The sequence below is a fragment of the Corvus cornix genome, chromosome 2 (assembly GCF_000738735.6).
Source record: "Corvus cornix cornix isolate S_Up_H32 chromosome 2, ASM73873v5, whole genome shotgun sequence".
Lineage (NCBI taxonomy): Eukaryota > Metazoa > Chordata > Aves > Passeriformes > Corvidae > Corvus > Corvus cornix.
This window is the reverse complement of record NC_046333.1, coordinates 88,977,839-88,996,940: the sequence shown is the minus strand read 5'-3', so window position 1 is coordinate 88,996,940 and position 19,102 is coordinate 88,977,839. Positions and strand designations below refer to the sequence as shown.

Sequence of the window (19,102 nt, the reverse complement as noted above, 5' to 3'; positions counted from 1 at the left end):
AATGGGATCTCCTGCTGTAACCTACTAGGTGACCATCTCACAGTCTCATCTTCATTAGGCTTCTAATGGCTTTGGAAGTTAAAAGATTACTGTGATTTTGGGTTGGGGCTGTTTTAGAATTAATTGAGAAAGCCATCCTATGCTTCTGGAAGCTGCTCTTGCCCAGGACTTAGCACTGCATAATACCCCAGCAGTCTGATTCTCTAAGGATGTAAGTGACAAAAGGCAGCTGGCTGGACTCTGTGGGTTTAGATGGCCCGTGGTGCAGTGCCGCCGAGCTGTGACAGAGACTCTGCTCTATTCCTGCACAGCTCTTCACTTCCATACCCTGCTACTTCCTGCTCGTCATTTCCTGCTGCCATTCTCCAGGAGGTGACCTTCCACCCTTTGGACTTGTATTCCCAGGAGCCACAGGACAAACATTTACAAAACTGCAGCGGCACGGACAGGTTTTGTTTCATCAGCAGAGCTCAAGAAGTCTGCTCTGCTGTGCTTCTGTCCCTCTGGAGCAGGGGCTGGGGATGCTGCTGAACTGCAGGCTCAGCACCAGTACGTGTTCCCTTTTAACACGACACTCCAGTAACTCGGCTACAGCACCTACAGCTCGGCAACAGAAGCATTAAGACACATAATTCTGTAGTTGTTCTGCAAACTCTACGCTTTCCATTTTTTTCTATCAGAAGATCAATCTCATCTTGAAGAAGTGAAGTGTTGCAATTTGTTGGTAATGCTGATACCCCTTACCTTACAACTTACAGCTTTTCCTTATAGTACAATCTAAACAGATGGAAAAGGATGTCGGGAGGCTGCCCACTACCAGCACAGCATCTTACCGCTCTTACAATGCTAATTACACTTTCCTGATAGTCCTGTGTAAAACACTGTGAGTGAATAAATCTAGCTCTAAGTATTGAGAAATGGAGCGAGAAAGACCCCAGCCTTCCTAGATGCCCAATGACAGTCTCTGACTGTTCCCCCTCTCCCACTAGGAGAGGTTTGGCCCTGTGTCTTTGAGGATCAATACATCCTCCAGTGGTTATGGGAATATAGAAAAAAGACATTAAGCTATTAGAGAGCATCCAAAGAAGGGCAATGAGGATGGTGAAGGGACTGGAGGGGAAGCTTTATGAGGAGCAGCTCGAGGTCACTTGGTCTGTTCAGCCTGGAGAAAAGGAAACAGGGGAGACCTCATCACAGTCCAAAACTTCCTTGTGAGGGGAAGCAAAGGGGAAGGTATTGATTCGCTTCACTCTCGTGACCAGTGATAGGACTTGAGTAAACAGCATGAAGTCAGGGGAGGTTGAAGTTGGATATTAAGAAAAAGTGTTTCACCCAGAGGGTGGCTGGGCACTGGTACAGGCTCCCCAGGGCAGTGGTCACAGCACCAGCCTAACAGAGTTCAAGAAGCGTTTGGACAATGCTCTTGGGCACATGGTGTCACTCTTAGGAATGGTGCTGGTCAGGGCCACAAGCTGGACTCTGTCATTCTGATGGGTCCCTTCCAACTCAACACATTCTATTACTCTATTTAAGAATTTCCTCTTAGTATAAAAGGAGAACCGTGATGCCTCCTTTTTAAGGAGATCTGGAGCTAATCAGTTTGCTTCAGCTTTTTCTTTAAGCTATTCTACTTCTCACTGCTCCTTTTAACAGCAAAAATCCTGGTTTGATTGGGGTTTTTTAATTTTTTTTTTAGAATCCCCCCCTCCTTCATCAAAAGAAGCAAAATAGATTCAAAAGGCACTTTTAACACTGGGGCATTGTGGCTCACGCTTGTCTATGGTTAAAAGAGTAGGATAGCTTCTCCCATGGTGCCCCCAGCTTTCTGTTTAGTGGTACTGTTCTTTTAGTCCTTGCCATATGGTACCCATAAAACCTCTTGCAAGCTGTTTTGAGTCTAATTTGTATTTGGGTATAGTTACCTCTCGGTTTCTGTCCCCTAAGGTTCTCTTTTGTCATCTACAGCTCCACAATCCTTATTAAGAGAGCTCTGATGCTTGCCTTGATGATTTGTCCTCCTCCTATTCTTGCACACCTGCAAAGACTTGTGGACTATCTTACTCCTATTTTGGACTTTAAAAAGTTGACTCTGAACATTTTTACCAGGCATTATTTGCCTGTAGCAGTCTCTAGCCCCAGGTTAGTCTGTGTCAAGCAGCCTAAAGCAAGGCAGACGTTTCATTGGTGTGGTTCATCTGCATGTTTTGGTCCTGCTAATCACAAAAAAAATGTGACCAGGGAGCAACTGGGAATGAAAAATGCCACTTTCCCCACTCATGAGAGATTGAAGGGGGGGGGGTAGAATGGGTTGCAGGTCAGTGTATAAAATAACATAAAATAATAAAAACAGAGGAAAATAAAACCCAAAAAAGACAAATGATGCAAATTAAAGCAATTACTCCACCAACCAACTGATGCCCAGCCTCTCCCTGAGCACCATCTGCCCCCAATCTCTCCTCAGCTTTATATGCTGAGCATGATCCCATGTGGTATGGAATATCCCTTGAGTCAGTTGGGGTCAGCTTTCCCATCTGCGTCATTGCCCAAATTCCTGTGCACCCCCAGCCTCCTCACTGGTGGAATGGTGTAGGGAGCAGAAAAGGCTTTGACCCTTTGTAAATATTGCTCAGCAGTAACAAAAACAGCTCTGTGTTATCAAGACTTCTAGCATAAATTCAAAATGTAGCCCTGTAATACTACTGTGAAGATATTTAACTCTACCCTAGCCAAAATCAGCACATGGAAAATTATTTTCCCCTCAAACTCGCTAATACTGAAAGGCAGTGTGAAAACTGAGGAAGAATGTGTCTGAGGAAGAGCAAAGTGTGATACACCTGGGCATGGCTGGCTGCCAGACAAGAGGCTGAGATAAGATCAAAGAGCTTGTGGAGGAAATAGTGGGACTGAGCATTTATTAAACAGAATAGAAAAGTTCCGTGTTTAATGGGCACAAAGTGTGTCTGATGCAATTAAGACCTGACTTCGAGGAGGCAAATGTGGGAGGAAGGGCTGAACATCTGTTCTAACGAGCAACAAGCAAGTAGGGAGAAGCTGAATCCCACAGTAAGTCTGGGGCTGGCGTTAGAAGAGTGATGCCACTCAGGTACCATCACACACAGTGTGAGAGACACATGGTGGCCTGGAAAAAGCATTTAAGAGGTGAAGGGACCACTGCAGCTCTGAGGGAGAGTCCCAGTCCAGAGGATTGTGGTGGACAGACATGGGAAGAGCCAGAGCCATATAAGTCTGTTAACTGTGGTAACAGTGGTAGGAAGGGCTTGTTTCCCCACATCACATGCCCTCTGCATAGGGCCAGCCAGAGAACCAAATGGCAACTCCATTTACCAAGACCACTGTAAAGAAAACAAAGACTGCAGATGCAAGCCAACAGAGAAGAGAGCAAGTCACTGTCACAACAGGCTTCATTCCACAGCAGATAAAAGCCATGACACGTGACAGATGCTCTAAAAAGGGATTACACTGAGCAGCTGGTTAAACTGAAGGGATGTCCTTGATTAAAGGCATATGACTGTATGATCTGTCCCAAGCAGTAGCCTTGGGTGAGACTGGCACCAACATCAGCCACAGCTGCTGAAGATCCTCCAGTCGCTGATGACTCAGACTGATGGATGTGATGGGTCAAAAAGGGGTATTACTCTGACAAATTGTACTGGGTCTGGCTAGGACAGAGTTACATTTCTTCAAAGCAGTTGTTCATGTTCTACTTTGGGTCTGTGACTAACAGACAACACACCCATGTCTTGGTATTGCTAAGCAGTGCATGGACAGCATCAGGATTTCTTTTTTCCCACTCTGCCCCCACCATGAGCAGAGTGGGGTGGGCAAGAAATTGAGAGTGGACACAGCTGGGACAACCGACCTCAACTGACCAAAGGAATGTCCCCTTGTACCATATAATGTCATCCTCAGAAAATGTAATGTTGACTCCTCCAATGTGCCATAGCTATGCACGTGTTGACTAAATCCATTCTCTACTACAGAGTTAGTCAACTTTCACAGCTAAGTCCTCAAACTTACTGCTAGGTAGTCCCCATGATCTCCTTTGGGATTCTTGATCATAGCTTGTGATTCTGACACATTCTGGCTTGACCTAGGTAGTCACTGAGTTCCTTTAAACTCACTGGTAATTACCATCTAAATATAGAGACTCACTGATTTTTGAACAATTTTTTCCTCTTTCTTGAACAACATAATTCACAGTACTTGAGCTTGAGACAGTTCATGCTGTGTGCAAAGATTTGACACAGGAGCCTCCCTCAAGTTCCTCAGTATTGCTAAGATTGTCCTAAGTGTTCCTTCTCTATTTTTGCATTATAGACTTCCGGGCAAGGTGTTCCACTCCTGATGTTTCATGTTTCTTTCAACTTTGAGAAGTTATTCATCAAACTAATCTGACATTGTTTGATTTATTTTTTACTTTTCTGTTTGAACACAGCTTCGGGTTTTTGAAAGACACTTTACATCTTCATCTTGTGATATTTCTCATAAGAGTTTCCTGTAGCCTTTTCAAATGGAGCTTTGAAAAGAGAGGCACATTTGCAGAAAGCTTACCTCTTTAAGTAGCCATTACTGAAGCTGGACCTAAACATAACGTCTCATTTCCTTTCACTTTGCTGCTTGACCGTAAAAACAGAGTTTTATTTTTATCACTCCACTATCATCATCCATTCCCAGGGTAACTCCCTTTCACAGAAACTGGTTGTAAAGCAGGATGTGGATAAGGTTAAGTATGCCTTGAAGCATAAATTTTGTTGAGGAGAACTGTGACCCCATTATTTGTCCAGATCTGGGTTCCCAGTAAAAGAGTGATATGGATGTACTGTAGTGAGCACAGAGAACTAAGGGTCACTAAGGTGATTAAGGAGTAGGACAATCTGACATATAAGGAGATCGTGAGGCAGCTGGGATTGTTTAGCCTAAGGAAGAAAGGCTCAGTGGGGATCATATCAAAGTGAATAAATACAAGATGGGTCCAAACTCTTCTCAGTGGTATCCAATATCAGGATAAGAGGCAGTGGGCACAAATTAAAACAGAGGAAATCCCATTTATACTTTTTTTTTTTTTTTAAGGGTGATAAAGCACTGGAGTAGGTTGCCCAGAAAGGTTGTGTAGTCTCCATCCTTAAGGATATTAAAGCCTGATTAGACATGGCACTGGGCAATCTGCTCTAGGTGACCCTGCTTTGAGCAGCAGAGTGGACTAGACACCTCCATAGATCTCTTTCAGCCTCAGCGATTCTACATCTCTGTGATTCTATTCTTTTCCTTATTCATCCTGCCACCCCCTCCATAAAAACCCAAACCCCAAAAAAAGCCACCTTACTCTTTTTCAATGTCACTTCATTTCCCCTATCCCTCCTGAATTCTCTCCCCAGCCTGATGGTAGACACACAGAAAAACACGTGGTACCTGTGAAAAGAAAGAGGAAAGAGGCCCCCTTAGCTTGGCTGCAGCAGCCCTCTCCCCTGTGATCACTGCCACCGAGAAGGCATCAGGAAGAGGCACAGGATGGGACTTGCCAACAGCTAGTAGAGATTAATCGACCCCTTCTTCTTCCTTTTCGTCTTACTTTCTTCCTGAACATGTTTCTCACAGGAAATGGTGAACCATGTGTTTGCTACAGGCTACATTCCACCTTGGGGGTGCTGTCACCTTTGGAGCAACAGAGAGGTGGGGGGACATACATGTCAAATAGATCCTTCAGAAGCCAGACCTAGGGCATCAGCTTTATCCCTACCCTAGGTGCAGATGGATTCAGACTGTCTCCAAATCCCCTGCCCCTCAGTATCAGTGGCAGTGCAGTATTTCAGTTATGGCCTCGCTGAGGTCCCATGAAGCCTGGTGTTATTGCTCTCCCTCACCTGGAAATGCCAGCGGGTAGCTATCTCTGTTAAGGGCTGAAGCAGGCAGTGCTGAATGGGAAGTGATGTAGGAATGCCTCAACTTGTAGGTCACAAGGTGCAGGGGAGTTGTCTCCTCAGCCATGCTGCTGTTAGGAGATGAGTTGCTTCGCTCCCAGGAAGAAATTCATTGTTTTAGTAGGAAAGGAGACCAGTCCTCCACGAGCAGTAGGATGCTGACCTCACTCCCTAGTCTGTAAAGCCTTCACATGAGGAAGGGAAGGCACACATTACTCTGTCTCAGTAGACCCACAACTTCTACACCTCTGCCCCTGCCACTGGTGAGAATTACTCACTGCATGGCACCACCACTACCACCATGACCACAGGGACACTAATATCTCCCTTCACCCAGTGACACACCTGAAAAAATAACCTTCTCCGTGATGGGATCTGTCAGATGATTCTTCTCAAAGATGAGGTACTCTCTAATCTTTGGGAAAGAGAGAACTCTGTTATATTTCTGCAGGATACTCACAGCAACCTACCTATGAAGCCCAGCTGGAAGGCAGTCACCTGACCCTCCGTGGTAGAGTGCTAACTCCATCTGGCCCAAACATTTATTCAAAAGTCCTGGGTTTGTTAAACTTATGCCGTGTGTTGTGACACATTTCCTTGCAAAGGTTTTTGGAAATCCAAGTAGCATATATCAACCAGATGACGATAATTTTCATGTCTTTCCGACACTTGACAGAACTCAAAGGCAGGACTCCCTCTTATGGGAGCAATGTTGGCTGAGCAATTTGTACATCTCCCAACATCTCCTAATTCTGTTATGGCACAGATATTTCACAGATACTGTCCTTGCCCATGGCAAGGGGGTTGGAACTAGATGACCTTTGAGGTCCCTTCCAACCCAAACCATGCTGTAATTCTATGATTTCTACTAATTCGCCTGGAACAAACATCAGGCTTAGAGACCTGCACTTCCCCAGAACTCCATAGCAATCCCTTTCACAGTCTGGCATCAAATTTTCTATCATGAAGTCTTCAGATACCAAGGCAAACTTGGAGTAGGAGGTTACACGCTCCCGCAAGCTATTTGGCTTCTCCATTCATGAGTTTGATAAAAAAAAAACCAGGATGAGCCACTTCGGTATTTTTAGGGTTTAGTCTGTTCATCTCCACCACAACCTCTCCTACAGTTGCTCTTATTTCAGACAGAGTCCCAGTGGAGTGCTCATCCCGATAAAAAAAAGCGTTCCCCGCAGGGGAATCTTCCCGCTCGGTCCCCGACGGCGGAGCTGGACAGCGGCCTCCGCCCGGCCCCGCCCCGCCCCGCCCGGCCCCGCCCGCCGCCTCTCCGCGGCCACGCTGGGGGCACCGGCGCGGAGTAGCCGCACCGCAGCTTTAAAAGGATGTTTTGGCTGGTTTTCTTCTCCCGCCTCTCCAGTTAATACTTTTATTTACTTATTCATTCATCGCTAAGCAGCTGCTCCCCGCTGTCGGTGGGGCAGCGGCGCGGTCGGAGGGGCGCCGCGGCTGCCTCAGGTGGCCCCGCGCCCTCCTTGGCCGCAACATGGCGGGCAGGGAGCCCTTCGCGGCCGTGCTGTCCGCGCTGCGCCGCTGCTACGCCGAGGCCGTGCCGCTGGAGACCTTCGTCCGGCGGCTGGGGGACAGCGGCGCCGGGGACGCCGAGGTGCTGCGGGCCGACGACGCCCCCGGCTACTGCACCTTCGTGGGGCAGTGCCTCGTGTGCGTCCCCCGCGGCGCCCGCGCCATCCCGCGGCCCTTCACCTTCCAGCAGGTAGGAAGGGGCCCGGGGGCGAGGGGCTGCCGCCCTCGCCGAGCAGCGAGAGCCCTGCCGGGGCTTCCCGGGGACCGCGCTTCCCGCGCTCCGTGCGTGCGCGGGGCGGCGCGGCGGCCCTTGGCCCCTCGTGGCTGCTGCCGGCCGGGCCTCCCGGGCTCCCACAGCCATCCGCGGCTCATTCCTGGCCCCGGAGCCAGCGGGGAGCGGTGGGGGATCGGCCCCCTGCCTCCTCTCGGGGGTGGGAGAGCAAAGCCCAGGTGCCGGTGGGCGGACAACGCTGCAGGTCTGTGTGCATGGGGCTCCCTGACTCCCTGCGTGCCCATGTGGGTAGGGATGAACAAGCCGAATGTGGCCGGGGAGCAGCTGGGAATGCAAAGTGCCCCACTCGTGAGAGATTAGGGAAGAGGTGAGTAGAACGGGCCGCAGGTCAGTGATCGAGCCGAGAAAAAACGTCTCAGAGAGGGAGGACCGCTTTTTTCTTAGCGCCGCATGAGCAGAACTGTGCTGTGGTAGGAAGCAGATGTTGCGAACTTGTTGAGTGGGTTTTGGAATTGTGTACCGAGTCGTTTAGTTGAACTTTCCTTTACATAAAAGGAAATAGAGGCCTCAAGAAAATTAGCTTAGTTCCCTGGCGGTTCGAGCCTGCGCGAGCAGGTATGTACGGATGCGTGCCTGCAAACGGGGATCTGCGAACGCGGATCCACGGGCAGGGTGACCTGGAGGCAGTGGAGTCTGAGCTGCTGAGGGACTCAAGGGGAGTAGTGTAGGGCGTTTCATGGGCGTAAAAACCGGGGATCAAAAGGGCAGATATTAAAAAGACTTCCTTGAAGTCGTTGGCTTGCGTTGCTACATGTGAACATCTTGCAGTACGCTTGGAAAGTCTTAATTTTTGGGTGCAATGCTTGTGAATCATTAATACTGGTTTGAAAGTTGGTGTGTAGGGCTGTGTATCTTTGCATGTTTTTATTTAGAGGGTATATTGTGGTTTATGGAGAAGTAAAGAAAGCTAATTCTCTTTTTTCTTTGTTTCCTCAGTTATCTAGTCAGAGCGAAGTCACCACAAGAGTCGTTCAGAGACTGTGTGAAAAAAAAAAGAAGAATGTCCTCGCATATGGATACTCCTTACCGGATGAAAACAGTTCGCAGTTCCCAGTCGTGCCATTTTCAAAGTTATACAGCTACCTACCCAATACTGCCACAGAAACTCTTCGCATCAGCGGCTTCTGGGAGACACTGTTGAGCAGGATAGGGGATGATGTGATGATGTATTTATTGGAACACTGTGCAGTCTTTATGCTGGTTCCCCCTAGTAATTGTTACCAAGTTTGTGGGCAGCCAGTTTATGAACTTATATCATGTAATGTAGACTCATCCCTGGTATTTGTTAGACAAAGGCTCTCAAAGCATAAACGTACTAGCTTGCTTAAATACGTGCAAAAAAGGCTTATGTTTCATAGAAATTATCTTTTAAAGTCATATGGGTGGAAATGCAGACAGAGATGTGAAGATAACGTCTCCAGAATGAGAAATGAAAGAAATAACAAGATACGAAGCTTAGTGCCCAGTGACCAGTGTTCTGCACAAGTTGTTTCTAAAGCAAGCAAACAGATCAGAGTGGTTACTGAACATGGGGAAAAACAGAGTGGCTCCAGTTCATGTGTTTCAGCTACAGCTCCATCCCTAAAAAGGAAGATTCATGGAGAACAACCTGAAATTCCAGCCAAGAGGGCAAAAAGAGGGGAGAAAGTGAGAGAGGAAAAGGCTTGTAGTCTTATTCCTGATGTAAACCAAAGTAGTTCCGAGATATCTGAAACTGAGTATGTAGCACCACATTCTGAAAGTCTCATTAAAACCCCCCATATTTCTCAAAGAGGTAACAATGCTGTGTCTGGTCCTTCTTTAGTTTGCACATCTCGTGGCAGGAAGAAGTTTGTGTGGGGTAAAAGCTCTCTTCTGCGGGGAGTTCAGAGTAACAAACCTTTAGAGTCCAACACTGAAATGCAAGCAGAATCCCGTAGGAAAGGAGTAGAGGTGCATACGTATGAATCTCAGTTGGCTTCAGGACAAACCAAACCCATGGAGGGTATTTCTTCAAAATGCAGAAGGCAGGAAAGTCCCCAACCTCATTTGTCAAAGAAGTTACCAAATAGATTCCTGAGTTCTGCAGTATATGTTGAGCGGAAGTCTCTTCTGTACTCTCGCAGGAGTTTCCGAGAATGTTTTCCTAAATCATTTTTATTGAATCGCTTGCAGAGCTCTCAGGCAGGTGGAAGACACCTTGTAGAAGCTATATTCTTAAGCCATAACCAAAATCTGCCAAAACGCAAGCGGAGAAAGAAGTTGTTGCCCAAACGCTACTGGCAAATGAGGGATACATTTCAGGAACTGTTAAACAATCATGGAAAGTGTGCTTACTTTGCTCTCTTGAGAAAAAATTGCCCTGTTCGGATATCTGAAATCACTATGAGAAATATCAAGCTGTCTTGTCAGGCAGCCTTGCCTGGGGAAGCAGAGGTTCAGAAGCAAGCAGAACAGTTTGGGAAGGAGCCTACTAAGTGTGTGACAAGCAGCACATGTGAACCTCGTCACACTGATGTGCCAGACGACTTAGGTGCTTCCCTTGCAGAACCTGTGCGTGGGGAGTCACAGAGTGAGGAGCAAAACCTAGGAGAGGCACGTCATTCAGCCCTCAGGGAGCTCCTCAAGCAGCACAGCAGCCACTGGCAGGTGTACATGTTTGTGAGGGAATGCCTGGACAAGGTCATCCCTGCTGAGCTTTGGGGTTCAAACCATAACAAGTGCCGGTTCCTAAAAAATGTCAAAGTGTTCATTTCCAGGGGGAAGTTTGCTAAGCTTTCATTGCAGGAGTTGATGTGGAGGATGAGAGTGAATGACTGCATGTGGCTTCGTCTAGGCAAAGGTACTTCTTATATTAAAGACCTAAGTGGTGGGGCTGTCAGGTGTTTGGTGTTCATGTTTAAGGTGGGAAGGGGAGGATATTGAACCTGGAGTCAGAATTGCTGAGTTCATTGGTAATAACCATAGCTGAGGGAGCAAACCTAGTAGTGTTTGTAACTGATGGTGGAAGGACACTTAAGTTTGTCTTCCTTCTAAAACTTGTTTGCATTCATGCTTTTTGTGTTTAACAGAATGATGTTTTCATAAATATGAATTCAGAACCTGGGCTGAACAAAAACCAAAACTCTTTCCCATCCACTCCTGTTATCCAAATTGCAGTGACTCTGAAAATCCCTCGAAGTCTGATCTAAGCACGTAAGGAATAAAGGCTGTCTGCCTGTTAGTTACTATAAGAGTTCAGAAAGAACTAAAAGCAAATCAAGACACTTGCAGTGGCATGTGTTCCTCTGCTATGGGAGTGAAAAAACCCAGGTTTTTTTACTCCCTCACATCAACCCTGTGAGAAAGATGTGAGTATGGGACCCATTCAATACAGGGATTGCCTACCATAGAATCCCAGAATGGTTTGGATTGGAAGGGACCTTAAATATCTGGTTCCAACCTCCCTGCCGTGGGCAGGAACCCCTTCCACTAAACCAGGTTGCTCAGAACCCCGTTCAGCCTGTCCTTGAGCACTTCCAGGGCTGGGACATGAACAACCTCTCTGGGCAACCTGTTCCAGTGCTTTACCACCCTCACAGTAAAGAATTTCTTCCTAACATCTGATCTAAACGTACTCTCTTTCAGTTTATAACCTTTCCCCCTTGTCCCATCTTTACGTGTCCTTGTAAAAAGGGCTGTCATCATCCATCACCTTTCTAGAGCCCTTCTCTAGGATCAAGAGACCCTTACTGAGCACTGCTGCAGCCTGGGTAGTTGGTGGTGCAGAAGTCCTCAGGCTGTGCAGTCCCTGGCTAAAAAGCTCTCAGGAGGGCAACATCTGATTGTTCCAAATTCTGTGTGAATCCATTTCTGTTTAGTCCTCTTTTACAATGACAGGTGAATCTTCCTTTCCTCGAGTTTGTTCTTCAGACACTATCCTAGGATTTAAATCTAGGCTGAAGCTGTAGTCCTGTGGTTGGTTGCTGTAGGATCTAATGCATATTTTCATTTTTTGTGCTTCTATTCTCCATTTATACAATGTGGGTTGCACTTCCTTGACTGGTATGCTTGCAGTGTTTGTTCTTACCTGATACTGTACGTGGATCCTACAGTAATGTGAGCTGAAAATGGTATTCTTTTGTTAAAAGGTGCAATAAGTTCTGAAACTATTACAGGTTCTTTCTAGTTTAGGAGGAAAATAGAAAGTCAGATGTTTGAGAACTGATGTCAAAAATAGGGGAGGTTACACTTTCATAAGAAACTCTTAATTCTAGGAAATATATTATTTCTTTATTCAGAATCTGTGGTTCAAAACTACACTTTTCAAGATTCTGAGGAGTTAAATATTTTAAAAGGCTTTATTGTAAAGTGTGTGTTTGATTCATAATCATTTGGAACATCTTATCTTTAAAAATGTAATGCCCCCTTCTTTGGCCATATTCCAGGAAAAGCAACATATAGGCTTACTTTAATTTTCATGAGAGTATTCCCATGTGCTTGATGTTTAAACATGCATTTAATTGCTTTGCTGCACTGTAGGTATGGTTGTTTTTTCCTCCAAAAGTACTAGTGGTTTCTCAACAATTTCCTAAATTGTAGTAATTGTTTACGTCTGTTGTCAAGAACTTAGAAAAGAAATAATCTGTTTCCAGAGCAGCTACCTATCAGCATCCTGATTTAATTTGTGTATTACAACTGCATATTGCAGCTCTTCAGTTAGAGAGTTTTCCAACAGTGGGCTTTTTTCACTGATGTTACCTGGCTTCTGTTAAAGTAGTAGTAGTCTTTTTTTAAGTGCTGTAAATACATGAAAATGTCTCTGCCCTGGAGCATGCAAAAACTAAAGAGAGTAGGAAACTGAAAACTTACTTCCATTTTATAAATTTTAGTGTCAGTTCTGTTGCATCAAAGTGAAGCTGTTTTTAACACATTCATGCCATAATCATAATTTGTGCTAAGCAGCTAGACTAGTATTTCTGTATAGTTTCTTTAAGAATCCTGTTTCATTTTGGCTAAAATCTACCCTTTAAATGTAATTAGAATAATTATTATTGGAAGTTGGCCAAAAAACTGTTATTGTAGCCCAGAGTCTTATTCCCCGCTCATCCGTATTTAGACGTAATTACAGATTTATGTGATCATAAAATTGACAGTAGTTAGGAATGCTCTGGGTTCATAATTGTTGTCCCATCTAAATATTGGAAGTACTGATGGACTTCAGGTGATTTGAATTTTTTCCTTTTTTTTTTCCTTTGGCTGCAGCAATAGGTTTTATATAGGATGTCTGAAATAAAGCCTAACCCTGAAACCAATTAATTTTCTTGTAATTGGGAAATCTGAATATCATTCTTTTCCCCAAATCATCCCAGTTTAACTTTGTTAATTTTTACAGTATACCTAAGTATTTTCAGTCTTTTGCTTCTTTTTTTTTTTTTAAGCTTTATATTGTAGTAGACTTGTTCCTTTTTATTTTACCTCTCCTTTCACAACAATCTTGCCGTGGTGCATTAAAGATCTTGCACAATCAATGCTGAGGGAAGAAAGTAAGTCTTTGGTCTACTATGGTGTGTATTTGTATCCTCTATGTCAATTTGTTACTGCAGGTTAGTTCCTGTATTTGTGCTTTAAGCTTGGGTCAGTTGCATTATTTAATGTCCTGAAAATTTGGAGTGGCAAATCTGTGTAATTTGCTTGTACTTACCGTTTTTCTTTCTCATGACCTCAAGCTAAGGCAAGAATGTTGTGCACGTTTCTTGTTTGTGTGTTCTGTTTCTTTACTCATACTAAGGGTTGATAGTTACTATAACTACCTTTGAATTGTTTATTGAAGGTGGTCACTTTGTTCCTGCCGATGAACATTGTTTCCGTGAAGAACTTTTGGCCAAATTCCTATACTGGCTGATGGATACCTATGTTGTTGAGTTACTCAGATCATTTTTCTATATCACCGAGACCATGTTCCAGAAAAACATGCTCTTCTACTACCGAAAGCTTATTTGGGGCAAGTTACAGAACATTGGAATTAGGTAATACTAGAAAACTAATTAAGTATTAATGGATAGATATGTAGAAATCATGTGTTTTGTAGTGTAAAGTTACATTTCTGCTTTGATTTATTGCCCATTTATCCTCCTTTTGTTTGCCTCATTTCCCAAAGGAAAATTCAGCCTGTGACCGTAGCATACACAGTTTGTAATTTCAGAAATATTTTGTGTGAGAAAACTGATTCAAATTTAGACTTCTTTATTAGAAGAGACATCTTTGCAATAACAAAATCCGTTATGAAGAGGATTTTGTTTTGATAAGTCTGTATTTTACACCTTTTAACAATGAGTAAAGCATAGTGGTAGAATCCCAAGGTAACCTTGTGAAAGTTCATTTTAAAAATACTCAATTTGCTTCAGCTACTTTAATTTAGAAACAACAAAACCAAAACCAAGGCTCTGCTGAAATTCTGTAATACTCTGTTCATAAAAATCAGGCAGTAGCCTAGTGACTTTAGGGTTTTTTTTTTTCAAGGTTAAGGGATTTAGAAGCTGCAGCTCCTTTTGTAGTACAGCTGGAATTCCATGCTGGTTTTTTGGTCCTAAAAATGCATGCATGTATTTAAGTTAGGGCATTATTTAAGATTAAATTTCAAGCAATTAAGTGTTAAAATAGGAAAGGCAATTTTAATGAACAGTGTTGTGCACCCATCTCCCTAGTTCACATCTTTCAGATTTTCATTATAAATTGCTGGTGTCTGAGAGAGCTTTGGAACTGTGAAAAATTAGCATACTTTGTCTTGTGTTTTAGTGGCTATTTTATATGGTAAACCTTTTGCTTTTGCAGTGATCTCTTGGTCCACAATGTTACGTGTGATTTTTTTCCCCTCCTGCCCCGTCACTCCCTGATTTCAGCATTGATTTCTCCAATGCCATTCTTTGCATTTGTGTTTGCACTTAACGGAGTCTTGATGTTGTTTGCAGTTGTAGCACAGAATATGCACTTTAAATAGTAGTGATAGAATGTAATTTTCAGTCCCACACATTCTGTTTGTCTTGTCTTCAAACTAACAGCTGTAGTGTTGCAATTAGTGTTTTATGGAGTTTTAATGTACTTAAAGACTATTTTTTGGCACAAAATATGATCAAGTACTGACATTTACATACTAGAGCTATAATAAAAATAATAATAGAAGTAGTAAATAATAGATTTTTAGTGGGGTTTGTGATTAAAGGAAAACAACTTGGGATTTAGCTCTTTTGTCCCTTTTCCCAGTTTCCCAGAAAAGCCCAATGTGTAAGGATAAGGTGCTTTGAACTCAAGAGACCCTAATCTAGAGTCTCATTTCTTCTGATTTCCTCACCTGGCAGGAAGCCCCTTCTCATCTTTGGCTTGGAAGGTCCCTAAGATGCAGGGTATTGGAAGCTGGAGAAACATCCCAAAGAAGTGCTGCTGCATGCTTGTCAAAGGCGTGTTCTAAGAACAGGATGTTTGCTCTTGGCTGCGGGAGTCCTAGTTTGTAAGAACTTCTAGTCTGATCCCAGCAGCTGCAGTTAAGCTTCACTGACAGGGCTTTCAGCACTGCTTTTTCAAGTGTGATGTGTACTCGTGAAGCCACGAGTCCAGCTTCCTGCATTCATGCAGGTGGCCAGCTGCCAACTTCACATGGGAGGAGAGAAATTGGGGTTTACAGTTACGGGGGTACAGGTGTTTAGGGCTGCCTTGGCCATTTTGAGCCTGTTCAGACACTGCTCTTAACCAGCTGGTGTTTCCGTGCACTGCTGGTGAATCAGTGCCAAAGGCTATCGAGCTGCTTCCATCTTCGCTGGAGGAAGAGTATCTGCGGACCTCTGTTGTTGCCCTCATGGCTGTTTTGTGGTTCAGGTTCTCCTCAGCTGGAGCTGCTCAAGGCAGTTGCTCTGAGCTGGTTCACGGGAAGGCATTGGTAGCCACTGATTCCTGTTGAGTTCTTCTGCATCCTCCTTTGGAGGAAGAGAATGGATGGAACAGGCTGGATTTAGTGGACCTGGACCTTACTTGTGAGCTTGCCTTTGCATTGACTGCACTGTCATTTGGGAGTAAATCCTCATCTTGAAGGACTGTCGTTATGAGTAGATCATCCTGGGCAGAATCCCACTCAAGGATATGGAGCACGGTTCTGTGAGGGGCCTTGGTTCTGTATATTAGCCTTGCTGTATTGGTGGAGGTCAGAGTGTGCTGTCATTGTACACAGACAACTTTGTATTCATTTTTGAAGCTATATCAAACTTCATTCCCCAAATTAAAAGCAGGATTACTAAGAAAAATATTTTATGCTACAGTTACTTCAAGTTACATAGCCTGCAGAATGTAAAGTTGTGTTTCAAAAATAATGAACCCGATGTTGTGGTGACAGCACCTATTTTCTTAAGGCTCATGCCCTTGCCACACACAGTGGCTGCTGAAGATTAAAAATGCTGCAGAAATTCTGAATCTCTCCCATCAGATGGAGGTGAGATGTCAAAAGACAGCAGGACCATCTAGTCAAGTTCCTTCAAGTTGCAGTGCTTAACAGCAATGTGGGTGCCAGTGAGGGCAGCACGGTTCAGTGGCTGCTAGATTAGCACACATTCAAAATCATTAGCACTGCCATAAATGCCACGACATAAGCAATGAATGTTGCTGTAGGCACAATGGCATCCAGTTCCACAGCTGGCCAGAGGTAGGAGTGAAGATCTGCCAGTAACGGGCCTTTGACTTCACTTTCAAAGGAAATAATATTTTTTAAAATAAGGGTAGAGGTTCATTGGGGTTTTTTTCCCTCCAGTCTTGAATGTGAGCTGTAAAGAGATGGAGATTTGATCCCTAAATTGTTTCTGTTGAACTGGAGTTACTTGTTTTGTCTTGGTTATTTGCCTAATAGTATAGTAGATGATGTTTTATGTGTTCAGCAAGGAATTAATTCTATAAATAATAGTTATCCCTCACTGTGGAAAAGCAGTCATTTCTGCTTTCCTTTGGGCAGCATCTGTACCAGGAATTTAATTTCAAATTTTGAATATAAATGCTCAAAACTTTTTCATTACCTCAACTCCCTGGCCCTGCATGCTACTGTCCCTTCTAGGTATCATGCACTGTATCCCTCAGACCCGGAGTCCCAAGCAGCTGGATCATGAGCTTGTATTTGAGTTGTATAGGCATACAAAAGAGAAGTGTTTGTGTGCCTCTCTTACCTGCATTCTTGGCTTCTCAGGTGTCTCTTAGAGCATCTTTACCAGGTTTCCACCGTTCACCCACTGCCTTTTGTAATAGTGTAGCCTCCTTTTGCTAAACCAGCCTGCTGGATTATGTGGGTTGTAAAAAGTCTTCATGCAAATTTAGATTGATGTCCCGTCTTTTGTGAGGACTTGGAAATTGCCTCACCTACTTCCCAGGGTAATATCATAACCACTAGTCTGTAGGGCACATTTTGTCTGTCTGAACAATACAAGCAGTGCAGGAGATTGATCCAGGTCTTTTATGTTGCAGGTAGGGTACTTTAACATTGCATCTTAAGTAGAAACAAGGGCTTTTTCTCCACCACCATTTCCTGATTCATTGTATGGAAAAGTATTGATTTTGATGAAGCTGCATAGAACTGTAAATCCTGAGGGGGGATCTGGGAGGAAAACACATTTCCCGTTAAGGTGAACTTGGGAAGCTCAGAACCTGTGACTTAAGCGCCTTTAACGTTCTTCGTTATTTTCTGCTGTTCATTTCAACTGACAGCTGCTCATCAAAGCCCTGGATACCTAAAGCCCTTATGTTGTCTGTGTATCCTAGCACCTTAGTTAGCTGTAACTCCTAGTAAGTGGTAGATCTCCTAATTGTTGGGAGTAGAACAGCCCATTACTCTTTGTAAGTCCTTCCCAGGAGCTCTCTTAGAATAGTTTTCAGAAGGTTCTTTTCAACTTTGTTAATGTCTTTCAAACTTCTGAAACCATGAGCAATATCCAACTTCCCGTTTCTTGCATAAAACATATGTCAAAATTTTCATATGTATTCCACTAATTTGTGCTTAAATTTTAATTTGTTAAAAGGGGTTTTTATTTGCATTGAGCAGAAATGTGTGGTCTCTTACTGTATTACATTGTCATTAAGATACTGTGATACTGTTCTGAAATTCAGAATTTCATGTCAGTTTCTGCAGAGGTTAGTATTTGTATTGTCTTAGAAAAATGTTTGGCTTTAGTTATCATAAAGACATTGAATGTTTTGTTTTCTGCCTTTCCTGTTGCTTACACTAAGTGTGTATTTGTATTTTAGAAACCATTTTGTCAAAGTACAGCTACGGCCTCTGTCTTCAGAGGAGATTGAAACTATCCGTCAAAAAAAATTTGTTCCTGTGGCATCAAAGCTCCGGTTTATTCCCAAACCAAATGGGTTGAGACCCATAGTAAAAGTGAGCGGTGTTGTCGAACCACAAGCACTCAGCAGGGAAAGCAGAGAAAAGAAGGTTTTTATTTTCTTCATTGTTTTATGTGCATTTGATGTTGGTAACTAATAAATGGAGTAAGGACTTTTGTTACGCAAAACTAGTTTTAACATGGTGCACTGTAACATTCTAATCAGAATGGCTGAATGGGTCTGTTGCAGCTTAGCTTCTCCCTTTCCAATGCTTAATTACTACAAGCCTCCAGTTCCAGAATCACCAACTTCTGTTTGCAAACCTGTCTTTAGGAAATGAGCCCAATAGAATGATGCAACTTGTAAGGTAATCCCGTTTTCTTGGTATGGATGAGTCTGGCCTGTTGGGATTTGCCTGAATACTGATGGGTGCATGTTGATCTGTGAAACTGTCTGTGGAGCCAGTGAACAGTGGTGAGCTGGGTGTGTTACAGAAGAGGGCCTAAGGAAGGGCAAGGAAGCTGGAGCAAGCATGGTAGAGAGACAGGAAGGAAGCTGAGAGTAACTGCAGTATGGGAACAGAGACAGAACACTCAGTGCACAGAATAATCTATTTAACAGGGCAGTTAACTGGAAGACATAGTGGCAGCCCAGTTTCACCATCTTGCATGGCTGCATAAATTGCTTTTCCTTAAGGCTGGGTCTCATTCACAAGATTGAATATTCCCCAGGTGGGTGAGGTGTCAACAGCTTCATAGCACTTTCTGTTCACGCTATGTGATCGCAGACCAGATATAAAGAGCATCAGCTAAAAGCACATAATATTCCATATTATGGTGTTTACAGAGCTAATCAACCTGCACGACTTCAGTGCTGCTCTGATGTGCTTGACTATCCCCACAGCTGAGTTAAATCTTAGCTCAATTACTTGGATAAAGTACCTCCAGAGGCCCAGCTGATGGTGCAGCTGGAGTTAGCATAAAGTCTCAGAGCACACCTTCTGTTTGCTATTCTTGTTGCT

General features: G+C 43.9%; 1 protein-coding gene across 2 annotated transcripts in view; it reads left to right on the top strand.

The window, feature by feature from the left end:
* The first annotated feature begins 7,254 nt into the window (after window positions 1-7,254).
* Window positions 7,255-19,102, top strand: part of TERT (telomerase reverse transcriptase) — a 28,604-nt gene continuing 16,756 nt past the window's right edge. For both annotated transcript variants that reach the window (XM_039550104.1, XM_039550103.1), the window contains exons 1-4: window positions 7,255-7,668; window positions 8,707-10,591; window positions 13,562-13,757; window positions 18,001-18,190. In XM_039550104.1, coding sequence (XP_039406038.1) covers window positions 7,441-7,668; window positions 8,707-10,591; window positions 13,562-13,757; window positions 18,001-18,190 — 2,499 coding nt within the window. In that variant the 5' untranslated portion in view covers window positions 7,255-7,440. The remainder of the gene's footprint in view (window positions 7,669-8,706; window positions 10,592-13,561; window positions 13,758-18,000; window positions 18,191-19,102) is intronic.